Source organism: Pristis pectinata, chromosome 20, assembly GCF_009764475.1.
Source record: "Pristis pectinata isolate sPriPec2 chromosome 20, sPriPec2.1.pri, whole genome shotgun sequence".
NCBI classification, from domain to species: domain Eukaryota; kingdom Metazoa; phylum Chordata; class Chondrichthyes; order Rhinopristiformes; family Pristidae; genus Pristis; species Pristis pectinata.
Genome location: NC_067424.1, coordinates 33,325,464 through 33,351,131, shown reverse-complemented (window position 1 = coordinate 33,351,131; position 25,668 = coordinate 33,325,464). Strand labels below are relative to the sequence as shown.

Below are 25,668 nucleotides of genomic sequence, written 5' to 3'. Positions count from 1 at the left end.
CCCATTCAGTGCGCCATTCACTCAATTTACCTAATCCCAGGCTTCCCGCAGTCAGTCCCGTGCCTCACACAGCCTCTTCAACCAGCAAATCAATAACAAGACAAACTCCACACGAGTGCCAGAGAGAGATAGAGAGAGAGAGAACACTGACCTGACCTGTTTTAATTTGCACACATCCAAGCCGGTCTCCTCCTCGCGTTGTGCCTTAAATCATATTGTAGGAATGACAGCGCAACGGAGAAGAAGTGGTTTCGGGCCGGTTTAACTAGGTGGGGTTTGGTAAGATTGCAGAGGCTCTTATTGGAGCCTCGGATAAGTAGACGCCTTGAATGAACCACGGGCCAACTGTTTCATACAGCTACGTAAAATTCTACTACGCGGACTGAGGCAGCAGAACGGATCACTAAAAAAAAAGTTTCAGAAAAACTTTGCCAACAAATTAATATTTAGAAACAAGCCTTTTTCTTACCAGCCCGTCTCGGTTGCTGTCAATTTCCATCCTGCCCGCCGGTTAATTTCAGGCACGGTTCACCGCAATGTTTCCCATTTCGGCGAGAGCTTCAGACGGGCCCGAGAGGATACACAGACCTCAAGTGTAGTTTCCACTTTCTCTCTGTGACTGTGCGTTCAGTGAGATCCTGGCTGGAGCGACCTTAAGCGGAAGTAGTGCGCCTGCATATCAATGAACGGCAGCAGCGCCTCTACCACACAAGGCAGACGGGATAACGCCTGCTCCAAATCTCCAGCGATTCCCACTGATGTTACTTTCCAACTACTTGCGCTCGCTTTTGCACCGCCCGAGCAGGCGGCGGGAAGCCATCCTAAATTAACGTCGAAAAGGGGATTAGATACAAACGGAAAGAAGTTGAAGCTGTGTTCTTGCAACTTCACAAGTGGACGGAGAAACGGTTAGCGTTTCAGGCAGATGGTTTGGAGAGGTCAGGCAGCATGTGTGAGAGGGACAACCGGGTTAGTGGTTCTAATATAAGGACAGAAAATGCTGGGAGTCTTCGGCAGGTCAGGCAGCGTCCGTGGAGGGGGAAACAGTGTTAACATTCTCAGGATGAAGACTCTTCGTGGATGTTAGAAAAAGCTGGGAAGTAAAGCATGTCTCCAGTATTTCTGGGTGTGTGTGGGTTAACCTACCAACCGGCACGTCTTTGGGTTGAAACCCATACAGTCACGGGGAGAACGTGCAAACTCCACACGAACAGCACAGGAGGTCAGGATTGAACCCGGGTCTCTGGAGCTGAGGCCGTAGCTCTGCTGGTTGTGTCACTGCGCTGCCCTGGAACCTCTTGAACTGCTAGAGCTTTTATTGCTGATGCCGTTTACACAGGGCTTCACTTACTTTTGGCAATACTTCTCCCCGACAGGTTGTAGTGACTGAAATCACTTGCTCCAGCATTCCTACCTGGTTACGGCACTATTGGGGGCTAGGGAGAGCTTTAGTTCAGCTAGAGCTTTGGTCATGAAGGCTCCAATACAGAGGCAATCTCAAAATATTGATGTTCCCATGGGAAAGCGATGATTGACATGGATACCTTCCTGAATGTTGAGGTGTAGGGGAACGTACCAGGTGGAGCCGCTAAGTTCAGGGAAAAAGGGAGAAAACTCTAAAAATTTCCAGGATGTGATTCCTTTACATTCATATCCTGAGCATGAGAAAGACAAGCCCCAATTCACCGTTGTAACGTGTGTGGCATTTTTAATATTGGTTGGAACCGCTTTAGGATTGTATTTGTGTGACTTGCTACTTTCTATATTGTGACAACATTATTCAGTTGTGGAACTTATCAGAGAGTCTGTCATCTCTATGCAGGAAGCCACATTAAGGAGGATGTTATTTGTAACACTGGCAGCTTTTATTTATCATGTCTCTTTGCTGTTAGTTTTAATTGCTGACTATTTTTCGGTGTCTTTGAGAGAATCCATTGTCCCACAGCCTGGAAGGTAGCAAATGTAATGTAAATGTAACCCCGCTATTTAAGAATCTGTTATTAAGGAAGTGTAATGGGGTACCCAGCATTATTATATACTAAAACTCAGATAATCTGACACACTGGCGTTGGATTGGCAGATTTTCTGGATTATTGGACATTGTTCCTGTTAATACCCAACGCTCTTTTAATTCCCTTTTTTTTTAGATGTAATGCAGCAGTATAATAAATTCTCATTGTCTTAACCAGCTGAGGAATTTATGAACCTTCACATAACATACAAGTGTGGTGTTAAGCTTCAGGCTGTAAGAATTTTAATTTTTGACTTGTGCAAAGAACAGTTTAAAATGTATTTCCATAATAAATTCACAGTGGTTTTAAAAGTAGATGTGTGATATGGACTAATCAACTTTTACTAAATAATAAACTACTTAGTTTAAAAACAAACTAAATATCTAAAGACTATTAGAGAAGGAAATGCACCATTCTTACTTGACCTGTCTTATATGTTACTCCAGACCCACAGTAATGTACTTGATTCTTAACCAACCCTCTGAAATGGGTTTGTCACGCAGTTTATGGATAGTTAGAATGGACTATAGATACCAGTCTTGCCAGCATGGCCATGGATGAATGAAGATAAAAAGTAAGTGGATAAAAACCTGTACCTCTGGATGAGTGAGTGCCATTGAATGCACGTCCATTGTCGTGTGGGAAATGCTCCTTGTGTTTAGCTCAATCACATTTGCAGCAAGTGTTGTCAGTTGGAGGGGCTTGAGCTCCAGGTTTCAGAGTTTGAACAGTAGCTGGGAGCTCTGAAGCGCATTGAACTGAGAGCTATGTGGACAGCACATTTCAAGGAGGCGATCACCCCACTGCAAGTATTTGAGACAGAGATGAAATGGGTTAACATTGGGACTAATAATAAAAACCAGGCAGGTTATGCAGAGGTCTCCTGGGTGAATCACACTCTGAGGGCAAAACCTGCTCTGGAGATGTAGTCACAACCCAGGTGTAGGCATCACAGACAGTTCAGTGCAGGAGAGAGTAAGGTCAGCAATGCAATCATTATAGGAGATCAGTTAGTCTGGGATCAAGTAGGCATTTCTGCTGCTCCAGAAGTGATTCTGGGATGGTATGTTATGTCCCCAATGCCAGGGTCAAGATTGTCACTGAACAGCAGCAGACCACAGAAGAGGGAAGGTGAACAGCCACAGGCTGTGGTCCATATTGATATCATCAATATGGATTGAAAAAAGTTATGAGTTTCTGCGGTCAGATTTTCGGGAGCTAGGAATGAGAATAACAAGTGGATTATAATGGGCACTATATGCTAGTGAGTATAGGAGAAGGATATTACAGCTCAATACATGGCTGAAGAGATGGTGCAGAATGGGGGAAGGTGGGGGGGGTGCTTTAGATTCCTAGGGAATTGGAACCAGTGTTGGGGGCAGTGAGATCTGTACAAGCCTGAGATGATTCATCTCTGGGCCAGGATGAATGACTAGGGTAAGGACAGAAATCCTCATAGGGATGGTGGAGATTCCAGCGTCTGCAGTCTCTTGTGTCCTCTTAGAGAGGATTGCTGGTTCTGTTGGGGAGGGCTTAACCTCGGTTGGCAGGTGGGTGGGAATTAGAAAGGAAGAAGGATGTGCACATGACGGAAAGAGACAGATGGCACCAGAGTAAGAAATAATATAGTGTAACACGGGAGCAGATTAAGAGAAGATCTGAATGAGCTTTGCAGTAGGCACACATAGAGAGTGATAAATAAGGTTGGTAAGCTGCAGGTACAAATAGCCATATGGGATTATGATAGTGTAGTAATAATTGGGATCTGGCTGGCTCAGAGCTGGATAAGGTTGTCTACTAAATGAAAAACATGATGACGCTGGAGGAACTCAGCAAGCCAGGCAGCAGCCGTGGAGAAAAGCAGGCGGTCAATGTTTCGGATCAGGACCCTTCTTCAGGATGCTGCCTGGCCTGCTGAGTTCCTCCAGCGTCATCGTGCTTTTCATCTAGATTCCAGCATCTGCAGTCCTTTGTTTCTCTTGGCTACTAAATGTCTCTGGACACAAGTGAACCAGAATTATAGGGCAGGAGAGCGGACTGGAGTGTGGAGAGACAGTATTGATTAAAGATAACTCGACAGTGCTGGAGAGAGAGGAGTTCCAGGAGACATGAAGATTAGAATGAAGAAACAACATAGGGACCCTTCCACCTCTGGATGTATTCTCAAGAACACCACCCTGTGGGAGGAATGAAGGTAAGCAAGTTTGCATGGAAGTTGCAGAGCACAGAATAGTGGTAATATTTACTGAAATGGTGGTATGGTAAAGAGCAGAGAAGGGAAGGAATTTCTGGAGAGTTTCAGGAGACCCTTCTCCATCTCAGTGATTCTGGTGAGGAGATTGGCGAGGTGGAGCAAGAGGCAGTGGAGGAACAGACATCATAGCATGTAGATTAGCAACAGAGAAGGATAAGGAACATTATGGAGTAAAGGTACTTAACTGAAGAGGAAGACCAGTAGTAGAGGGTTGAGAACGAGCCTGGCTGGGGCAGATTGGCATTAAAGAGGGGCAGGCAAGACAGAACTTGACAGCATGTGATTGTAAAGCAGAGATGGAGCGAGTACAACATAGGCATGTACTGTAATAACTATGATAAAAATCGTCACCCTGGGACTTCAGTGGTGAGGGACTCGTGGATTTTGGATGTCACTTCTATTAATACCTGAACACACTTTTCTTTGACTTTTTTTTTCTTGTTACTTTTCCATTAAACCCAGTGATTTTAAAGGGAGAGTGAAGCAGAACCCGGTGCATGTCAGCTTGCAAGTTTCAGCTTGTATGTTTCAGATTAACCCTTGGTGTTTCCGACACAACTCCAGCTCTGAACCCACAATCGGGATCCCAGGCTCATACTCTGGGCTAATGAGTGACCCCCAGATGCTGAACAGTCAGGATTTCCGAATGAACGGATGGCAGATTTTCACAGTTTCACTGGACACACCAGGCAGAAACGTGAGGCAATCGAAACCAGGGCTTCTTGGAGAATGAGACAGTGCAGAGAAAGGGAGTGCATGGCAGATGTCAGAGAGATAATACAACTGAAAGCCAGGTTGAATTTAGAAAATACATGGAGAAAATGAGAAAAGATATGGAGAGAGGAAGTGGTAGCCAACATAAAAAAAGGGACAAAAATCTTTGATAGTCTTTTAAACAGGAAAAAATATAATAAGAGGAAGTGCAAGACCAATTGGGGACCAAAAGAGTTTAACTCGCTGATGAAGAGGGCGTGACTGGGTACTAAGTGAATGCCTTGCATCTGTCATGACCATAGACAAAGAAGAAGTAGCTGTGATATTGCACAGGATAAAAATCTGACAAGACAAAGGCACTAGAAAGACTGTCCTTAATGTAGATAATTCACAACGTCCAGATGGGATGCATTCTAAGCTGCTGAGAGAAGTGAAGCTTGAAATTACAGAGACATTGCTCATAACCTCCCAATCACTCTGAGATGCAAGGAATGTGCCAGAGCAGCAGACATTTGCAAACCTTACACATTAAAAATGGAGTAAAGATAAAGCCAGAGGCCAGTCAGTTTTACCTCAGTAACGTGGAAGCTTTTAGAAACAATAATCCAGAACAAAAATAGCAGTCACTCACATTCTTATGGACAATGTTACAGAAGCCAGCTCTTGTTTGTAAAAAGCAAGTTTTGGTTAACTAACCAGATTGAATTTTTTGATGAATTGACAGAGAGGACAAGAAGACGGTCCAGTTGCTGTGGTGTCTATGGACTTCCAAAAGGTATTTGATAAAGTGTCACTTAACCAGCTTGTTAGCAAGGTTGGCACCCTTGGAATAAAAAGCAAAGTGAAAGCACATGTGTGAAACTCGGTTAATGATGAGAAGCAGAAAGATGAAAGGTATTTTTGTTGAAAAATGGAGTTCCCGGCATCAGTTTTGGGACAATACTTTTACTGTAGTTTATTAATAACTTGGATATAGAAGTACAGGGACAATTCCAAAATGTACAGGTGACACAAATATTGAAAGTAAGGTGAACAGGGAGGTTTTCACAAGCATCTGGGCACTCTAATGGAATGAATGGACCTGCTGTAGTGTGGAAAATTATGAAGTGATGCGTTATGGAGACAAGGCAACACAGAGACACAGCTAGCAGGGCTACTGCCTCACAGCTCCAGCGACCTGGGTTCAACCCTGACCTCTGGTGCTGCCTGTGTGGATTGCACTTTCTCTCTGTGATGGCGGCAGTTTCCTCCGGGTGCTCTGATTTCCTCCCATGTCCAAAGATGTGTGGGTTGGTAGGTTAGTTGGCTGTTGTAAATTGTCCTGAGCATTGAGATGAGTGGTGGGATTTGAGGGCAATTGATGGGAAGGTGAGATGAATCAAATGCATTTGGTAGGATTTGTGTAAATGGGTGGTTGATGGTTGTGCAGACTCGGTGGGCTAAAGTGCCTGTATCAGACTGTACCTATGACTGTGGGAGAGACGTTATATATAAGATACAATTGATTGGCAAAAGAACCAAAGGCAAGATGGGGAAAACATATTTCAATGCCATGGCCAAGAAAGCTCACCAGCGCCTCTACTTCCTCAGCAGGCTAAAGAAATTCGGTTTGTCCCCTTTGACACTCATCAACTTTTATTGATGCACCATAGAAAGCATCCTATCTGGATGCATCACGGCTTGGTACAGCAACTACTCTGCCCAGGACCTCAAGAAACTGCAGAGAGTTGTGGACACAGCCCAGCGCATCACGGAAACCATGGACTCTCTTTACCTCTTGCTGTCTTGGTGAAGCAGCCAGCATAATCAAAGACCCCACCCACCCAGGTTATTCTCTCTTCTCCCCTCTCCCATCAGGTAGAAGATACAGGGCACATACCACCAGGCTTAAGGACAGCTTCTACTCCACTGTGATAAGACTATTGAAAGGTTCCCTTATATGATGAGATGGACTCTGACCTCATGATCTACCTTGTTGTGACCTTGCACCTTATTGCACTGCACTTTCTCTGTAGCTGTGACACTTTACTCTGTACTGTTATTGTTTTTACCTTTACTACCTCAATGCACTCTGTACTAACTCAATGTAACTGCACTGTGTAATGAATTGACCTGTACGAATGGTATGCAAGACAAGTTTTTCGGTGTACCTCGGTACAAGTGACAAACATAAACCAATCCCAATACCAAAGTAGTTAACATCTGGACTGAATTGTCTGACAGGGAGGTCTCACCCTATCATAGCTTCCCAATGTTCTCCCTGTCCCTCCTCTTCTCTGCCTGTTTTCTGACTTTTCCTAGCTTCAATGAAAGGTCATGGAGCTGAAACATTAACTCTGTTTCTCCCTCCCTCCTACCTTGAGCTGCTCATCATTTCCAGCATCTTCTATTTTTATTTCAGATTTCCTACATCTGCAGTTTTTGTTTGCTTTTGCTGTCAGATTCCTACACTTACCTTTGTCCTTTTGTGTCTCTCAATAACCTCTCCCCAAATACATCCAATGTTGGAAGTTAATTAATGCTTCAAGGAAGGTGAAGATACCTTTCTGATCACAGATGTCCAAATAATAATGCTTTTACAATGGAAATTTTAATTTCCTTTCATAGTTATCATGGTTTCACTCTAAAAAGGGAGTTGGATCAATGCTTGAAAGAAAGAAATGCACTTCTGCAGGGTAAGGGCATTTCCTCCCACATCCACAGATGTGTGGGTTGGTAGGTTAATTGACGACCAGCTGCACTGACCTTGCAATGAGGTAGCATAGTCTTGAAGAACTGAATGGCTTTCTTTTGTGCTGTTACTAACCCATGATTTTATGACATTTACCTCAATCGCTTTCAGCTGGGTCTGGTCTCACAATGAGGCGGGCTGTTGGTCCATTGAATAACAAGTGTGCCACCTACTGTTCCAGTTGGAGACCAGCTCCTACAGTAGCGTATGTCATGCAATTTCTCTGAGACCTAATTTATATTCAACTTAAGAGTCATAGAGTCATATAGCACAGAAACAGGAGTTTCAGTCCACCATGTCCGTGCTGGTCTTCCGTACTAATCCCATTTACCAGCACTTGATCCATAATCTTCTATATCTCCAAACGCTTGTCTAGATACTTCTTAGATGTTGTGAGAGTACCTCCCTCCTCCATCCGCTCAGGCAGTGCATTCTAGATTCCAACCATCCTTTGGGCAAAAAAGATCTTCCTTAAAACTCCTCTAAACCTCTCACCCCTTTCCCTAAACCTATGCCCTCTGGTGTTAGACACCTTTCGTATGGGGCATCTAAGATTTTATTTGCGCTTGAGGTGACAATACAACTCTCCTCAGATGGTGAAAGTTGAAGCAAAAAAGGGGCTCATCTCAGGGCTCTCTGGATCTTCTCAGGGCCTGTTTCCTTGATTAGACTGTCCATCCTGCTTAGACCCGCAGGCTAATGTTGTTAGCTCAACCCCAGCACCGCGGGATGTGGTAGCTCCTGTTTCTCTTCAACTTTCACCATCTGAGGAAAGTTTACCATAAACACAAGTAGCAACATCATCCTTTTCTTCACAGACTATTCCAACTTGCAATGATTCCTAAGTGACACATTCCTGCAGATGTTTGTCTAAACTTTAGAACCTGGTGGCACTGCTGAGCAGCAGTTGGTTTACCCCCAAGGCAGAAGGTCAGAGGTTCAAATCCCACTCCTGAGATTGTACACAATCTCTGCAGATTCTCCCAGTATTTTAATGAAGAAATGCTGCACTGTCAGAAGTTCAGGCAAATTAAGATAAGATAAGATCTTTATTAGTCACATGTACATCAAAACACACAGTGAAATGAATCTTTTGCATAGTGTTCTGGGGGCAGCCCTCAAGTGTCGCCGCGCTTCCAGCGCCAACATAGCATGCCCACAACTTCCTAACCTGTATGTCTTTGGAATGTGGGAGGAAACTGGAGCACCCGGAGGAAACCCACACAGTCATGGGGGGAATGTACAAGCTCCTTACAGACAGCGGCCAGAATTGAACCAGGGTCGCTGGCGCTGTAAAGTGTTACGCTAACCGCTACACTACTGTGCCTGCCTGTTGAACTGACATCATCTCCTTCTTGAATTAATGTAAAATTTTGTGATCTAATGGTATATAGTATGTTTTTTTTATGATGATTAAAGTTTATTGTGGAATAAAAAAAAGGTCCAAATGGACCGTATTGATGCCGCGATGCTATTTTAGGGTGTTCTCCCCGAGTTCCTTAGATAATATTTATCCTTCGTCCAATAGCATTAAGAATAGATTATCTGACCTTTCGTCACATTGTGACAAATGGTGAGGGGAGTAAGTTCAAAGGAGATGTGTGGGGCAAGTGTTTTACACAGAGAGGGGTGGGTGCCTGGAATGTGCTGCCAGGGGTGGTAGTGGAGGCAAATATGATAGAAATGTTTAAGCGGCTCTTAGATAGACACATGAATGTGCAGAAAATGGAGGGATATGGACGTTGTCTGGGCAGTTTAGTTAGGCATTTAATTAGTTTGGCACAACATCATGGGCTGAAGGGCCTGTTTCTGTGCTGTACAGTTCTACGTGTCTGTAGGTCTTTGGCCGTCATGAGTCCTACATTGCCATAGAGGTAGAGGGTAAAGAGCTTGTGGCCATGCTAGGTCTGTGAGAGACTGGACACTATCAGGCATGTAAGGAGATAAACATAGGAGCAGGAGTAGAGAACATAGCCCCTCAAGCCTGCTTCATCATTCAACAAGGACATGGCTGATCCACTTTCCTCTTCCCTACAGCCACACACACCATTTTGCTCTATCTTAAAGGAACATTCACTGAGTCCGTAACAACAGCCTTCTGTTCTTGTTTTTGACTCGGCTCAGAAACACCAATGGGTTATGATCTGTATACACAGTCAATGGTTTCTGAGCGGTGCAAACATATACACTGAAATGTTGCAAGGCTAAAACAAGTGACAGTAGTTCTTTCTCTATGGTGGAATAATTCTTTTAAAGTCTTCCACTAACATCAATTCTTCTCGCACTAGATTTACCTCACCAGTGTCAGTTTCTTCACCAAAATTTAAAACACTGTCCAGCAAGAGAGACAGCGATTAACGGCTCCCAAAACAACAATGTGAATATGTGTTGACTGAGGGTAAATATTGATCAGGGGACCAAGGATAGCTATGTTGCTCTTCTTTGAAAATAGTGTAATGGGATCTGTTATACTCTGAGCAGACAGCCATCTCAAACACAAGACCACTTACTCTCTCTACAGCTTTGGAATAGCAGCTTGGATTTTTATGCTCCAGTGTCTGGAACAAGACTTTGAACTAACAAACCTTCAGCCCAGAGGCAAAAGTGTTTTCCAACTAAGCCACAGTTGAACCTGGGAAGCAAATGCAGGAGTGAGGGAATGAATTCCCAGCTGAGAAAATGATTAAATGTGTAAAAGAGCAAGTAGTCATGGTTTGGCTTCAATCCTGCTTCCAAACAGAAGTGAAAAGTTTTAAATGAACTGTTCTCTTCCTCTCATTTCAATATTACATTTCAAAGTTACCTAATTTAACTCAATTTAATTTTTAGTTTGATTTTTTTTACAACATCGCTGTATTGCTTGTGAAATATTTTTAAAACTGCAGATGCTGGAAATCTGAAATAAAAAAACCCAGAAAATGTTAGAAATATTCAGCAGGTCAGGCAGCATCTGTGGAAGGACAAACAATGTTTCAGGATGAAGGGTCTTTGTCTTGAAACATCAATTCTGTCTCTCTTTCCATAGTTTCCATAGAAACTGCCTGCTGAGTGTTTCCAGCATCTTCTGTTTTTACTGTATTTCTTGTGTTGTTTAGTGCAAACTACTGGATTGCCTTTTTGTGTGGTGCGAAAAAACAGGGAGGCTTTCAAAAAGCACATGGACACAGTAATGAAGGGACCAGCAGGTTGTATTGAGTCTCATGGAGCACCATGGTCTCTGTTAATAAACACTATCTTCAGTTCCTCTGAATGGAACAGACTACACAAAAGCACTCAACAGAGTCACTTCTGTTAATAAACCTGACTATCATTTTATCTGAGGTTTTAATGTCTGTAACATTCCCCACCTCACAATCTCAATTACACATCAGTGTATTACAACTGGAACCCCAGTTCTTTGCTGTTTTTACTGTGCATCAGCCACCAGGAGTTCTCAAAAGCACAGAGCAGGTTGACAGTTAAGCATACTTCAGATCCCAGAAATCTCTTTGCACAACACCGTGGTTTATCTACTGGACGCCATTGATAAGATGCATCAAAAAAACACTGTAATAGGATCAGACTTACATGTGTAAGCTAATGGTAAATAAATTTACATCAGATATCAGAAGAAATATCTTTGCATCATATGTTCAGAATAACCTGTAAGTCATATGAGTAGAGACCCAGATAAATGGGGCTCCCAAATGGGTGTGGCTGAGCCTAAGTGACTGTTCTCATTTTTCTCCACTTGGTTTTGGGACCTCTCATTTGTGGCTCGGTGCCGGTGTGGTTGTTGAGTCAGCAGGTTGTGAGATCCATTCCCACCACAGGGTTCGGAGGCACAGTCTGGGCTGATGTTCAGTGCCTTGTGGGGGAGGTGTACTCTTCCAGATGACATAGTAGCATAGAGATTCAGCTGCACACTGCTGTTTATTTCGTCATTGTGTAATTGAATATAGACTTTTCCCGGAGTGAAACAGGATAATGTGTTGAATGACTCTGGAAATTTAACTGGGCACTTCCTGGCATGAGTGGCACTTGTGGATATCTTACTATTTCCATCTCAGATGCTTATCAAATGGCTTGTTTCCATGTGTGATGCTCTCTTCTTGTAGAAATTAAACCAGACGTGACTGTTGTTGGTCATTCCTGGAACAACTCCAAAGTCCAAACGGCCCTTGATCCCAATTGGATCTCGGATGTTTGACTCGCTCGCATGCTGTGCCTTGATCAGACCTCTAACTGTTGCCCCTGCCCCCAATACCACTACAACCCTCACCCTGGATCCAGCCTTGGTTAAGGGAAGCCGTATTTCCTTCACATATCCTGCAGCATACAAGGGAAATCTTGCAATAGTGTTGTAGTAACACAGTCCATGGGCAGTACTGAGGCTTGTTACAAGGGAGCACAGCTGAAGCAGACATTGGTGCACTGTGTTACAGCCTTTTATGACACAATATAATTTCTAAACCATGAAGCTGAGCCCCAATCTTGGTTGTAAATGATCCCATAAGCACTATTTCAAAAGAGAGCAGGGTGCTTCATTTTTCTAAAACATCATTATATCATTGCAATTACGTGGCGTCTTGCCCTGTTCCATTTCTACAAGTGAAATACACTGCACTTCAGGACTACCTCATTGACTGTGAATTGCTTTGGAATGCCCTGAGGAATTGAAATGTGCTGAATTAGTCCAAGTTTGCTTGTTCCCTGAGACTGTTTATTAAGTGGTACAATTGTAGCACCAGCCTTTCCCATCAGAGGGCACTAGAGCAAGCATTTGCACAGCTTGCAAGTGGAACCTGGCTTCTTACTGTCTGATCAGGTTGGATCATTGAACTGATGTTATTTCCATTTGTGTGACTGCATTAAAACCGGCCAGAGGAAGGTAGGGAGTAACTGCCTTCCTCTTCCCCACTTATTTTTTTGGAATGGTCCATCTGGACAGTAAGTGTATTTGAAAGCAGCCAACGTAGTCAAGGACCTCTCCCACCCCGGTCATTCTCCCTGCTCGGGCAGAAGATACAAAAGCTTGAAAGCACGGACCGCCAGACTCAAAGACAACCTCTATCCTGCTGTTATCAGACTATCGAACGGAGCTCTCAGACGCTAAAGATGTGCTGTTGATCTCCCAATCTACTTTGTCGCGGCCCTTGCACTTTATCTGTTTACCTGCACTGCACTTTCTCTGTAGCTGCAATACTATATTCTGCATTCTGTTTTCTTTTTACTACCTCAGTGTACTTATGTATGGCATGATTTGTTGGGATGGAACACAAAACAAAAGCTTTTCAGTGTATCTCAGTATGTGACAATAATAAATCAATGCTAGAATGTATTGGGAATAACCCATATAGTGACCCCATCAATTTCAAGTAACGGTCCCACATGACAGCTTGTAGTTTTCCAGTGTATCTCAGTACACGTGACAATAAACCAATATCAATTTGTGGTGTCATCAACTGAAAGGCCATTCTGTACTCCTTTTGTTGTCCTAGTTGCAGTGTCCCTCATGGTACTCTGCTGTGGGCCCTGTAGAGAACTTTGACTATATGCCTCTAGGACTACACTGCTGTTATCTTTCAGCATGAAATGCATACCCCACAGGGAACCAGTATTGACCAAAAGTTGACTGAAATCTCTGTCCCAAGATCCTGTTGGGAGCCCTATGTCAGTGCTAAACTTTTCAACCAGGCTGTAAGCTGGAAAGGAAATCCTAAAGTATTTGTTTACACAAACATAAGCTTTTCTCCTGGTTGCTTGCTCTGTGGCAATATTATTAAAACTACGTCATTGCATAAATAATAAGATGGCTTTTTCAGCATCTGTCCCCATCTTTGCGAGTGTAAATATCAGTGGGAAACATGTTAGCAACTTTTAGACTGTTAATAAAATCAAACTTTCCTATGTCGAAGCATCTTTGTTGTGCCTTTGGTGGGATATCAAATAAGCCCTCATCAGGCAAACATGATGGGGATGGTAAAGTCAAAAGGGACGATTGTGTCAATCAAATTGTCATGGTTGTGAGTTTTGGATAATAAGTGACTCAGAGGGTGTGGCAATGTACCACCCTGAGTAGTTGCCATGATAAGCGCTTTCTAAAATAATCTAGAGTTAAACAATAAGTAATATTTAGTATTGAAGCATAGCAAACAGGTTTAGAAGGTTATGGCCCAAATGCTGGCAAATGGGACTAACTTAGATGGGCATCTTGGTCAACATGAGCCGGTTGGGCCGAAGGGCCTGTTTCCGTGCTGTATGATTCTATGACTCTGTAACAGAAACTACTGTAGAGAAAAAGAGATGCCAGGAGTTACAGTAAAGGGTTAAAGTGGTGTAAGGTACAGAATACAGATGTCCCATTAGAGTACAACAGTTTGCAGTATATTTTTTAATAGTTCTGGGTTGTGCTGCTCTATGTGCCTTGAGTAGTTTGTCCACACAGGCAAGTTCCAGCTGAACTCAGACGACAGGTATAGGAGTATCTACCGACACATTGTGGGGCACTGATAGGGGATTGAAGGATTGGATAGGGCAGTACTTGAGAGAAAACTTACTGCTGAAGGACTGAGTATGCATCATTGTGGCTGCAACTGATCCTATAAGAGAGGCTGGGAGAATGGGAACAGACTACTGTGGCTAAGACAAGTCGAAGATAGAGGCTGTTTAGCCCCTAGGCAGAGAACACAATGGTTAGTGCAGGAACATAAGGATTTATGTTTTCCTTGTGAATGCTGCTTATCTGATGCTATGAGCCTGTGATGCTGCTGGAAGTTTTTCGTTGCACCTGTGCACACATGTACTTGTGCATATGACAAACTTGACTTGACTTGAAAGATGCAGTAAAATTCTGATAATCTGGCATCTGATTGTTCGGAAACCCCGATGGTCTGACATCTGGCTCGCTCATTAGTCTGGAAAGTGAGCTGGGAGTCCAGAGTGCAGGCGGAGTTTGTGGCCAGAACCAGGGGTCTGGAGTCAGAGCCGGGCTCTAGACTGTGGGCTGGGTGCGCAGCTGGAGTTGGGGTTAGAACATAAGAAATAGGAGCAGGAGTAGGCCTGTCGAGCTTGTTCACCATTCAGTGAGAACATGGCTGATCTGGCCGTGAACTCAGCTCCATCTATCTGCCTTTTCCCCATAACCCTTAATTCCCCTACTATGCAAAAATCTATCTAACTGTGTCTTAACTGTATTTAATGAGGAAGCCTCTACTGCTTCCCTGGCAGAGAATTCCACAGATTCACTACTCTCTGGGAAAAGCAGTTTCTCCTCATCTCCGTCCTAAATCTATTCCCCCGAATCTCGAGGCAATGTCCCCTAGTTCTAGTCTCACCTACCAGTGGAAACAAACTTCCTGCCTCTATCTTCTCTACCCCTCTCGTAATCCTATATGTTTCTATAAGATCGCCTCTCATTCTTCCGAATTCCAGAGAGTATAGTCCCAGGCGACTCGATCTCTCCTCATATCAACTCAGCGAACCTCAGAATCAACTCAGCGAACCTCCTCTGCACCGTCTCCAAAGCCAGTACATCGTTTCTCAAGTAAGGAGACCAGACACAGTACTCCAGTTGCAGCCTCACCAGTACCCTGTACAGTTGCAGCATAACCTCCCTGTTCCTAAATCCAATCCCTCTCCCAATGAAGGCCAACATTCCATTTGCCTCCTTCGTAACCTGTTGCACCTGAAAACTGACCTTTTGCGATTCATGCACAAGCATTCCCAAGTCCCTCTGCACAACAGCATGCTGCAATCTTTCACCATTTAAATAATAATCTGATCTTCCATTTTTCCTTCCAAAGTGGATGACCTCGCATTTACCAACATTGTACTCCATCCGCCAGATCCTTGCCCCCCCAGTTAACCTATCTATATCTCTCTGCAGACTCTCCGCATCCTCTGCACATTTTGCTTTTCCACTCAATTTAGTGTCATCAGCAAACTTAGATACGCTGCACTCGGTCCCTCTTTCAAGTTGTTAGGTAAGGTAAGGTAAGGTAAGGTTTCTTTATTAGTCACATGTACATCGAAACACACAGTGAAATGCATCTTTTGTGCTGAGTGTTCTGGGGGCAGCCCGCAAGTGTCGTCACTCTTCCGGCGCCAACATAGCATGCCCACAGCTCCTAACCCGTACGTCTTTGGAATGTGGGAGGAAACTGGAGCACCCGGAGGAAACCCACGCAGACACGGGGAGAATGTACAAACTCCTTACAGACAGCAGTCGGAATGTTCAAGTTAATGTGTATCGTGAACAGTTGTGGGCCCAGCACCGACCCCTGCCACTGATTGCCAACCAGGGGAACACCAATTTATTCCCAACTCTCTGCCTTCTGTCGGTTAACCAATCCTCGATCCATGCTCATACATTAACCCCAACTCCATGCATCCTTATCTTATGGATAAGTCTTTTATGCGGCATCTTATCGAACGCCTTCTGGAAATCCAAGTATATAATATCCACCTGTTCCCCTCTATCCACTGTGCTCATTATATCCTCAAAGAACTCAGGTAAGCTTGTCAAACAGGACCTGCCCTTCCTGAATCCATGCTGTGTCTGCCTGATGGAATCACTTCTATCCAGATGTCTCACTATTCCTTCCTTAATGATAGCTTCAAGCATTTTCCTGACTACAGACGTTAAGCTAACTGGCCTATAGTTACCCATCTTTTGCCTACATCCTTTTTTAAACAGTGGTGTGACATTCGTAGTCTTCCAATTATCCAGGACCCGTCCAGAGTCCAGAGAATTTTGGTAAATTATCACAAATGCCTCTACTATAACTTCCGCCATTTCTTTCAGTTCCCTGGGATGCATCCCATCAGGACCAGAGGACTTGTCTATCTTTAGACCTACTAGTTCGCTCATCACTACCTCTTTAGTGACAGCGATTGTATCAAGGTCCTCACCTCCCATCGCATCTATAACATCTCTCTTAAGCATGTTAGATGTGTCCTCCATCATGAAGACCGACACAAAATAGTCATTCAAAGCCTCGGCCATTTCCGCATTACCCAATATTAATTCCGCCTTCTCATCTTCCAAGGGATCTATGTTCACTTTAGCCACACCTTTCCACTTTATATAATTATAAAAACTTTTACTATCTGTTTTTATATTTTGTGCCAGTTTACTTTCATAATCTACCTCCCCTTTCCTTATTGCTTGCTTAGTGGTTCTTTGTTGCTTCTTAAAGTTTTCCCAATCTTCCAGTTTCTCACTACTCTTGGCAACTTCGTATTCATGAGCTTTCAGTTTGTTGCTTTCCTTTATTTCCTTGGTTATCCAAGGCTGGCTCTCCCCTCCCTTACTGTCCTTGCTTTTAACTGGAATATACTTCTGTTGAACGCTGTGAAAAATCTCTTTGAAAGTCTTCCACTGTTCCTCAACTGTCCCATCATATAGCCTGTGTTCCCAGTCTACACCAGCCAACTCCTCCCTCATCCTGTTGTAGTCTCCCTCGTTTAGGCATAATACACTGGTTTTAGATTGAATGATTGCACTTCCATTTGTATGAGAAATTCAGTCATATTATGATCACTCTTTCCAAGAGGATCTCTAACTAAAAGATCATTAATTTTACCTGTCTCATTGCACAGGACCGGATCTAAGACAGCAGGTTCCCTTATAGGTTCAGTAACATGCTGCTGAAGAAAGCTATCACAGATGCATTCTACGAAGTCGTCCTCAAGACTGCCTCAACCAACTTGATTTGCCCAATCTATGTGGAAATTCAAGTCCCCCACGACAACTGCTGTTCCATTCTTACATGCATCAGATATTTCTCGGTTTATTGCCTGTGCCACTGTAACGTTATTATTCAGTGGCCTGTAGACAACTTCCAGCAGTGATTTTTTTCCCTTTACTATTCCTAATCTCTACCCAGATGGGTTCAACATTCTGTTCCTTAGACCTTATATTGTCTCTCACTATCGCCTTGATTTCATCCTTAATTAAGAGTGCTACTCCACCTCCCTTACCTTCCTGCCTATCCTTACATGTTACTTGATACCCCTGGATATTTAATTCCCACTCATCTCCACCCTGCAACCACGTTTCTGTAACGGCCACTAAATCATAAGCTCACTGACCCTGTTTCAAATACTACGGGCATTCAGATAAAGTGCCCTTGCACTCATTGTCCTCCTAGAATTTAGTAACCTTTGTGTGTTTTGCCATAGAACCATAGAACACCACAGCACAGAAAAACAGGCTATTCGGCCCTTCTAGTCTGTACTGAAACGTTATTCCGCTAGTCCCGTTTACCTGCACCCAGTCCATAACCCTCCAGACCTCTCCCGTCCATGTATTTGCATTCAACTTTTCTGTACTCCACTCTTACTTTCCTAACTTTTGCTTTGATCTCTGCATTGCTTCCCTCTGATTTTCTGCATGGATTCCCATCCCTCCGCCATATCAGTTTAAAGCCTCCCCTCCATTTTGCATTGGTCCCATCTCCCCCAGGACCGGTTCCAATGCCCCAGGAATCTGAAACCCTCCCCCCTACACCACTGCTCAAGCCACATACTCATCCTAACTATTCTGCTATTCCTGCTCTAACTAGCAGATTGGTATTGGTTTATTATTGTCACTTGTACCAAAGTACAGTGAAGATAGGCAGCAATACCTCCGGCATGATTATTCTCAACACTGGTGCCCCACAAGGCTGCGTCCTCAGCCCTTTACTCTACTCCCTGTACACTCATGACCGTGTGGCCAGATTCTGCTCTAACTCCATCTACAAGTTTGCAGATGATACCACCGTTGTAGGCCGTATCTCAAACAGTGATGAGTCAGAGTACAGGGAGGAGATAGAGAGCTTAGTGGAATGGTGTCATGACAACAACCTTTCTCTCAATGTCAACAAAACAAAAGAGCTGGTCGTTGGCTTCAGGAAAGGGGGCGGTGTACGTGCACCTGTCTACATCAATGGTGCTGAGGTTGAGAGGGTTGAGAGCTTCAAGTTCCTGGAGTGAACATCACCAACAGCCTGTCCTGGTCAAATCACGTAGATGCCACGGACAAGAAAGCTCACCAGCACCTCTACTTCCTCAGGAGGCTAAAGAAATTTGGTTTGTCCCCTTTGACTCTCACCAACTTTTACCAATGCACCATAGAAAGCATCCTATCTGGATGTATCACGGCTTGGTACAGCAACTGCGCTGCCCAGGACCACAAGAAATTGTAGAGAGTTGTGGACACAGCCCAGCGCATTATGGACACCAGTCTCCCCTCCTTGGACTCTGTCTTTAACTCTCATTGTCTCGGTGAAGCAGCCAGCATAATCAAAGACCCCACCCACCTGGGACATTCTCTCTTCTCTCCTCTTCCTTCGGGTAGAAGATACAGGAGCCTGAAGGCACCCACCACCAGATTTAAGGACAGCTTCTAACCCACTGTGATAAGACTATTGAATGGTTTCCTTATACAATGAGATGGACTATGACCTCACGATCTACCTTGTTGTGACCTTGCACCTTATTACACTGCACCTTCTCTGTAGCTGTGACACTTTACTCTGTACTGTTATTGTTTTTACCTGTACTACATCAATGCACTCTGTACTAACTCAATGTAACTGCACTGTGTAATGAATTGACTTGTACGATCGGTTTGCAAGACAAGTTTTTCACTGTACCCTACTTTTTAATTTATCTCCTAGTTCTCTAAATTCGGGTTGTAGCACCTCATCCCGCTTTTTTCCGATATCGTTGGTACCTACATGTACCACGACAACTGGCTGTTCACCCCCTCCTTCCAGAATGCCCCGCAGCCGCTCCGAGACATTCCCTGACCCTTGCATCCGGGAGGCAACACACCAACCTGGAGTCCCGTTTGTGGCTACGGAAGCTCCTGTCTATTCCCCCTACCACGGAATCCCCCACCACTAGAGCTCTGCCTCTCCTTTTCCTGCCCTCCTGTGCAGCAGAGCCACTCACGGTACCATGATCCTGTCTACTGCTGCCTTCTCTTTGGGTCAGAAACGACAGGGGCAGGAAGGTGAGTGGGTTTGAGGCTGGAGCCAGGGTCCAGAGTGCTTGGATATTTTCCACTCCCTTTAATGTCAATGGGTTCACTGGAAAATTTATTATAGACTGTCTATCATGTAAAAAAAAATGAAATAAAAGTGTTTGGGTATTAAAAGGCATAACATCTGCTAGTCTGGCACTAGTCCTGAGAGGGCTGGATTATTGAAGTTTTACTGTATAAAGCTTTGGGAGAAAGAAACTGCTGGAAAAAGTAAAAAAAATCTTCGGGAGGACGTTGTAAAATTCCCAGAAAAGGATGAAAGGTTGCAGGAGAAGGATGTGGTAATGAGGGGATTAAGAGAAGAAAAGAAAGAGTTCAGACATGACAGAGAAGAAGAAAGAAAGGGAATGGAGACAAGGTGTATTCGAGGCACAAGTAGGTGAAATACAACATCAGTGTGACAAGTGACATGGAGCACTGGGTGGTGCGAAAGAAGAAAGTGACGTATTTAAGGAGCTCTGTGATTTAGAGACAGCCTTCCAGGTGCTCTGGGAGTAGGAATCTGGAGCATGTGCTGATCTGTGTGTGAGGGAGGGATTAAATGACTGTAGCAGATGTCACAGAGACGGCGAGGTGAGATCTGTACTATGATGGGGCTGTGGAGGAAGGAAATGTCTTAGACACATGGGTGGAAAAGGCTGGAAGAGAACTCTGTGGAAGGTGATGGGAATGTGGCCGTGTGGAGTGAGGAATACTGTGCCCAGTAATGCACAGGAAACGACACTCACAGATGAGGGAGACCAGGGGGTATCAGCTTATAGTGAAGCTTGTATTCCCTCACAATGACGGGAAACCTCCAGAGATCTGGGAAGCCCCTTGGATGGGCAGGAGATGTGGAAGGTCACCTTTCAGAGACAATAGCCCCAATGCTGGGTTTTGATGAGGCTAAGAAGTGTTTGGTTTTTAGTTTAGATTGGTTGGTATCGACTGGATTATCCCTAGACAGTAAGTGTGCCCACCCAAGCTAATGGGAGGATACTAAATTACACGGTGGATAAGGGGAAGGGAATCCACTTAAGATCACTTTAAAGACTGTGCAGGGAAAGGAGGGACACCCAGAAGCATTCAGCAATCGAGCCTGGCCATTTAAAATGCAATTCAAGGAGGAGGGTTAGGCTGCCAATCATCAGTTGACCAGAGGCAGTCTCCGCCAATGTTAAGAGCCCTTCTGGCTCACACAGAGCCTGTCACCAACACAGCCATGTCAGGATTGAGTTTGAGAGATCCAGGCATGGCAGAACACATGTGCTGAGGAAGCTGGTTCTACTCTAGGAAGACAAGCAGGATAAACCCTGCCAATTATGTCAATAATTTCGAATCAGTATCAGAAAAGGAAGGAGAGATCTAACACATATCCCAGACATAAATGGAAGCAAGGGTCTGGAGCAGGCTCGAATGGCCGAGTGGCCTACTCCTGCTCCTATTGTCCATATTTCTACACGTTTCTAGATCTAGTGAGAAGTCTGAACTTTCAGAATTTCTGCTCGTCTGGTATACTGCACGTATCATCTGTGCACCTCCATCCCACCCACCACACACACCCTCAAAATCTTGGCCCATTAACCCTACAGATTATCTTTTTATGATCTTAATCTAGCAAGTTTACAATTAGGTGCAGAGAAAATAAAGGGCCACTCCCTCCTCTCTTTTTCTGGTACATCGATGGATACATTGGTGCTGCTGCCTGCACTCATGCAGAACTGGATAATGTCATTGTTTTTGCTGCCAATTGCCACCCTGTCGTCACTTTCACAAGGTCCATCTCTGAATCTTCCCTCCCCATTTCTGGATCTCCCCATCTCCATCTCAGACATCCATTACAATCCTGTGCTATCTTCTCGCTACTTCTTCCCACCCTCCTACCCACAAGGACTCCATTCCATTCTCTCAGTTTCTCTGACTCTGTTGTACTTGCTCCACTGGTGAGACATTGTACACAGGTGCCTCTGAGATGTCTTCCTGCTTCCTGAACCATGGCTGCCCATCTACCTGGGTGGACAGAGTCCTTGACCGCATCTCATCTCTTTCTGCACAGGTCGATTGGGTTGCTAAGGCCTTCATGGTGTGTTGGTCTTCATTAGTCGGGGTATTGAGTTCAAGAGCCGCGAGGTACTGTTGCAGCTCTATCGAACTCTAGGTAGACCACACTTGGAGTATTGTGTTCAGTTCTGGTCGCCTCATTATAGGAAGGATGTGGAAGCTTTAGGGAGGGTGCAGAGGAGATTTACCAGGATGCTGCCTGGATTGGAGGGCATATCTTATGAGGATAGGTTGAGCGAGCTGGGGCTTTTCTCTTTGGAGAGAAGGAGGATGAGAGGTGACTTGATAGAGGTGTACAAGATGATAAGAGGCATAGATCGAGTGGACAGTCAGAGACTTTTTTCCAGGCTGACAATGGCTAACACGAGGGGCCAATTTCTACCCTATCTATGCCTCTCATAATTCTATCAGGTGACCTGACAGAATTAAGAGAGGCATAGATAGGGTAGATAGTCAGATTCTTCATTCCAGGATAAAAATGTCAAATAATAGAGGGCTTTAAGGTGAGAGGAGGAAAGTTTAAAGGATAAGTGCGAGGCAAGGTTTCTACACTGAGAGTGGTGGGTGCCTGGAATGTGCTGCCAGGGGGAATGGGTAGAAGCAGATACGACAGCATTGCTTAAGAAGCATTTAGACAGACACATGAGCAGGCAGGGAACAGAGGGATAGGGACCACGTGCAGGCAGATGGGATTAGTTTATTTGGCATCATGGTCAGCACAAACACAGTGGGCCAAAGGGCCTGTTCCTGTGCTGTACGGTTCTATGTTTCTATGTTTCTCAAGGCAATTGATTATAATTTCCCTGCTGATAAAGGCAGCTGCTATAATTCCCTCACAGTGTCTGCTCTGTGACATATCAAATGATATCTCTAGTGATAACTAATTGTTGCCCTCATGATATTATCAATAAACTGAGAGTGGTGGCCATGTGACTCACTGTTACCCCGAGCAATAACTGACTGTATGGTGGTTAACCTTCGTAACAAGCCATAGTTCTCTGAGTGATAGCTGAATGTAGAATCATCAATAGTAATTCAGTTACCTCAGTGATAACTGAATGTAATGAACCTGATGAGAGTTGACTTGTCTCCCTAATGGTACCTGATAGTTGTGTTCATAGATATCACTGATTATGTTGGCCCTATAGTCACCACGATCCCTCTGAAAGTGACTAACAGTGGTGTCCCTCACAGTACACTTGAGGTACCTAGTACCCATAATTACATCTGGCTGCTGTTCCTGCAGTGATAACTCTATGAGTGACACTGACATCAACATTTTGTGGTGCCCTAGAACAATCAGGTATCATGGATGCATGGTAATTGACTGTTATGCCTTTAGTTGTAACTGGCCGAGGTGCACTGAGTGGTAACCGCCCTGTGGTGCCTGTAGTAGCAACTGATGGTGGTGATTAACAGTTACATCTTTTCCAGAATTTTCAAACAAGCACCAAGCCCTTGACTTATTGGTGGTGAGAAGGGCCCTCCCCATCAGAACTTTCATGAACAGCCAACTTCTCAGTGTCGCCACATGCCTCACGCTAGGTGTCTGTTTTGAAGACCATCAATCATTTTCTGGAATACGCATTTGCCAAAACAGTTGTTAGAGAGATGTGCAGTGGCCTTGCTGAGGTTCATCCTGTAGAACAGGACTCTGTTCTGTGGGCTTTTCCTAGGGACGCACACTAAACAATATCAATTGCTGCTTGAACATTATCAACTCAGTGACAGGTCTACTTTGGTTTGCCTGAAACTTGCTGGACTGATTGTTACAGGCATGTACCAGGGCTAGGTGTGGAGAAATGCACTGAAGCTTGGTGCAGTCTCTACACAGGCTTCATGGTGAAACACCACAGCTTAGGCCCCCTTGCCATTGCACAGTGAGGGCTGGAAACCACCTAATAAAATCCTTGGACTTATTACTTATGAATATCTATGTGAAAAAAGGTCATCATCATGCCTTTTAAGTAAATGGAACAATATGTCTTGTGCTGTGTCAATGTATGAATGTGTTCTACATTTTTGGAAAGAATAACCTGTTGTGCGGTTAGTCGTCACACACAGTGCGACTAGAACTAGAAGCAGTGTTTGTTCATAGGTATCTGCCTGTGGTTCTGACAGTGTTAACTGATTCTAAAGGTTACCGGCTAAAGTGCTCCGGTGGTATCTATTGGTAACTGCCTGAGGTGCTGCATGTGATACCATGGCTGCAGTGCACACAATGGTAACTGTTTTCTGTGCCTCTCACAATGCTCTAGTTACAGTACCTTAACAGCAACTTGCTGGAAAGCTTCTAGTATAACTGGCAGTAATATCCCTTCCTGTAACTGAAGACAGTGTCCCTTAGTGGTTGACTGTAATATTCCCAGCGATAACCATGGATTAGGAAGGCTACTCACAACAGCCTTCTCGAGGGTAATTAGTACTGGCCTTGTCAGTGATATCCAGATCCCCCCCCCAGAAAAACAAATAAATAAAAGAAAAGCTTGGTTGTGAGCAGCTGACTCTGCATAGACTGTACAGGGGACCTAATGTCTACGTGACATGGTTCCACCTTTATTGAGTGGATAAGATCTAACTGCCACATTGTTTAACGAGTGCCACAAGCTCTGCTATAACTCCATGCCTTGCAGCAAAATGTGCCCTGGTACAGTGGGTGTCAGAAAATATGATGGCATCACATGTCAGAAGCAGATCATCTCCTGACTCTGATAGCATATGATGTCAGGAGCAGATCATCTCCTGTGGGTGATGTCTCTCCCTCGAGTAGCTCCCAGGTTGTAATCCTTTAAGGATTCAAGAAAAGCTGTCGCTAACTCAAAACCTCTCATATAACATCAGCAGCATTTTATTTCCCAGGCACTGTTGGCAGGTCACAGGGGGGAGATGTGATCACTTAACAAGGTTGTGTTGTTTGCCTCAGGCACGTTGAAACATTATGTGTGAACAGAGCAACTAGGAGCAGGGGTAACAGAGACACAAGGAATTCTGCAGATGCTGGAATCTGGAGCAATACACAAAAAAAAGTGCTGGAGGAACTCAGCAGGTCAGGCAGCATCCATGGAGGGAAATAGTTGACATTTCAGGCTGAGACCCTTCAGGACTGGAAAGGAAGGGGGCAGAAGAGGAAGAGGCTGTTCTGGTTTCTGCCCTCTTCCTTTCCAGTCCTGATGGAGGGTCTCGGCCTGAAATGTCGACTGTTTATTTCCCTCCATGGATGCTGCCTGACCTGCTGAGTTCCTCCAGCACTATATTTTTGGTGTATTGCTAGGAGCAGGGGTAAACCATTTGTCTCTTCCCGGCTGCCCCACCATTCATCAAAACCTTCGCTGATCTTCAGCACCATTCACCTGCACTACTTCCCTATCTGCCAATTCCCTTCACATCCAGAAATCCACCTACCTGTGTTCTGAATGGTCAATGACTGAGCCTCCACAGTGATCCAGGATAGACAAGTGATCCAAAGATTCGTCAGCCTCTGAGTGGAAAAGAATTCTCCTCATCTCAGTTTTAAGGTATCAGGCTGACACAGGCAGGGAGTGGAGGGATATAGACCATGTCCTGATTAGTTTGAATTGGCATCATGGTAGGCACAGACATCGTGGGCCGAAGGGCCTGTTACTGTGCTGTACTGTTCTATGTTCTAAACTGCCTCCCCCCTATTCTGAGACTCTGACCTCTGGTTCCAGGCCCTCAGCCAGGTGAATCATCCTTCCTGTGTCCTACTGTGGAGCCCTGTAAGAATGTTGTAAGTTTCAATGAGATCTCCTCTTATTCTTGCAAACTCCAGAGAGTACAGATCTGGTCTACTCAATCTCTCTTCATAGGGCAAACCTGCCACCTTGGACGCAGTCCAATGAAGCCTTCCTCCGTGGCAAGTACACCCTTCCTTGGGTAGGGAGAT

At 44.5% G+C, this 25,668-nt stretch overlaps 2 protein-coding genes across 5 annotated transcripts in view; both read right to left on the bottom strand.

Annotated features, from left to right (window-relative positions):
- The window catches only part of LOC127580787 (DENN domain-containing protein 2C-like), a 108,487-nt gene extending 106,397 nt beyond the window's left edge, over nucleotides 1–2,090 (bottom strand). Inside the window, exon 1 of one of the 4 annotated variants that reach the window (XM_052034667.1) lies at nucleotides 470–2,090. The gene's annotated coding sequence lies outside the window, so the exon portion shown is untranslated. Of the gene's footprint in view, nucleotides 1–30; nucleotides 98–151; nucleotides 222–469 lie in introns of those variants that run through there. The other 3 variants (XM_052034670.1, XM_052034671.1, XM_052034669.1) reach the window with 3 other exon arrangements.
- The window catches only part of LOC127581050 (achaete-scute homolog 5-like), a 29,641-nt gene continuing 4,600 nt past the window's right edge, over nucleotides 628–25,668 (bottom strand). The window contains exon 2 of the mRNA XM_052035109.1: nucleotides 628–821. Within this exon, the coding sequence (XP_051891069.1) occupies nucleotides 628–821 (194 nt within the window). The remainder of the gene's footprint in view (nucleotides 822–25,668) is intronic.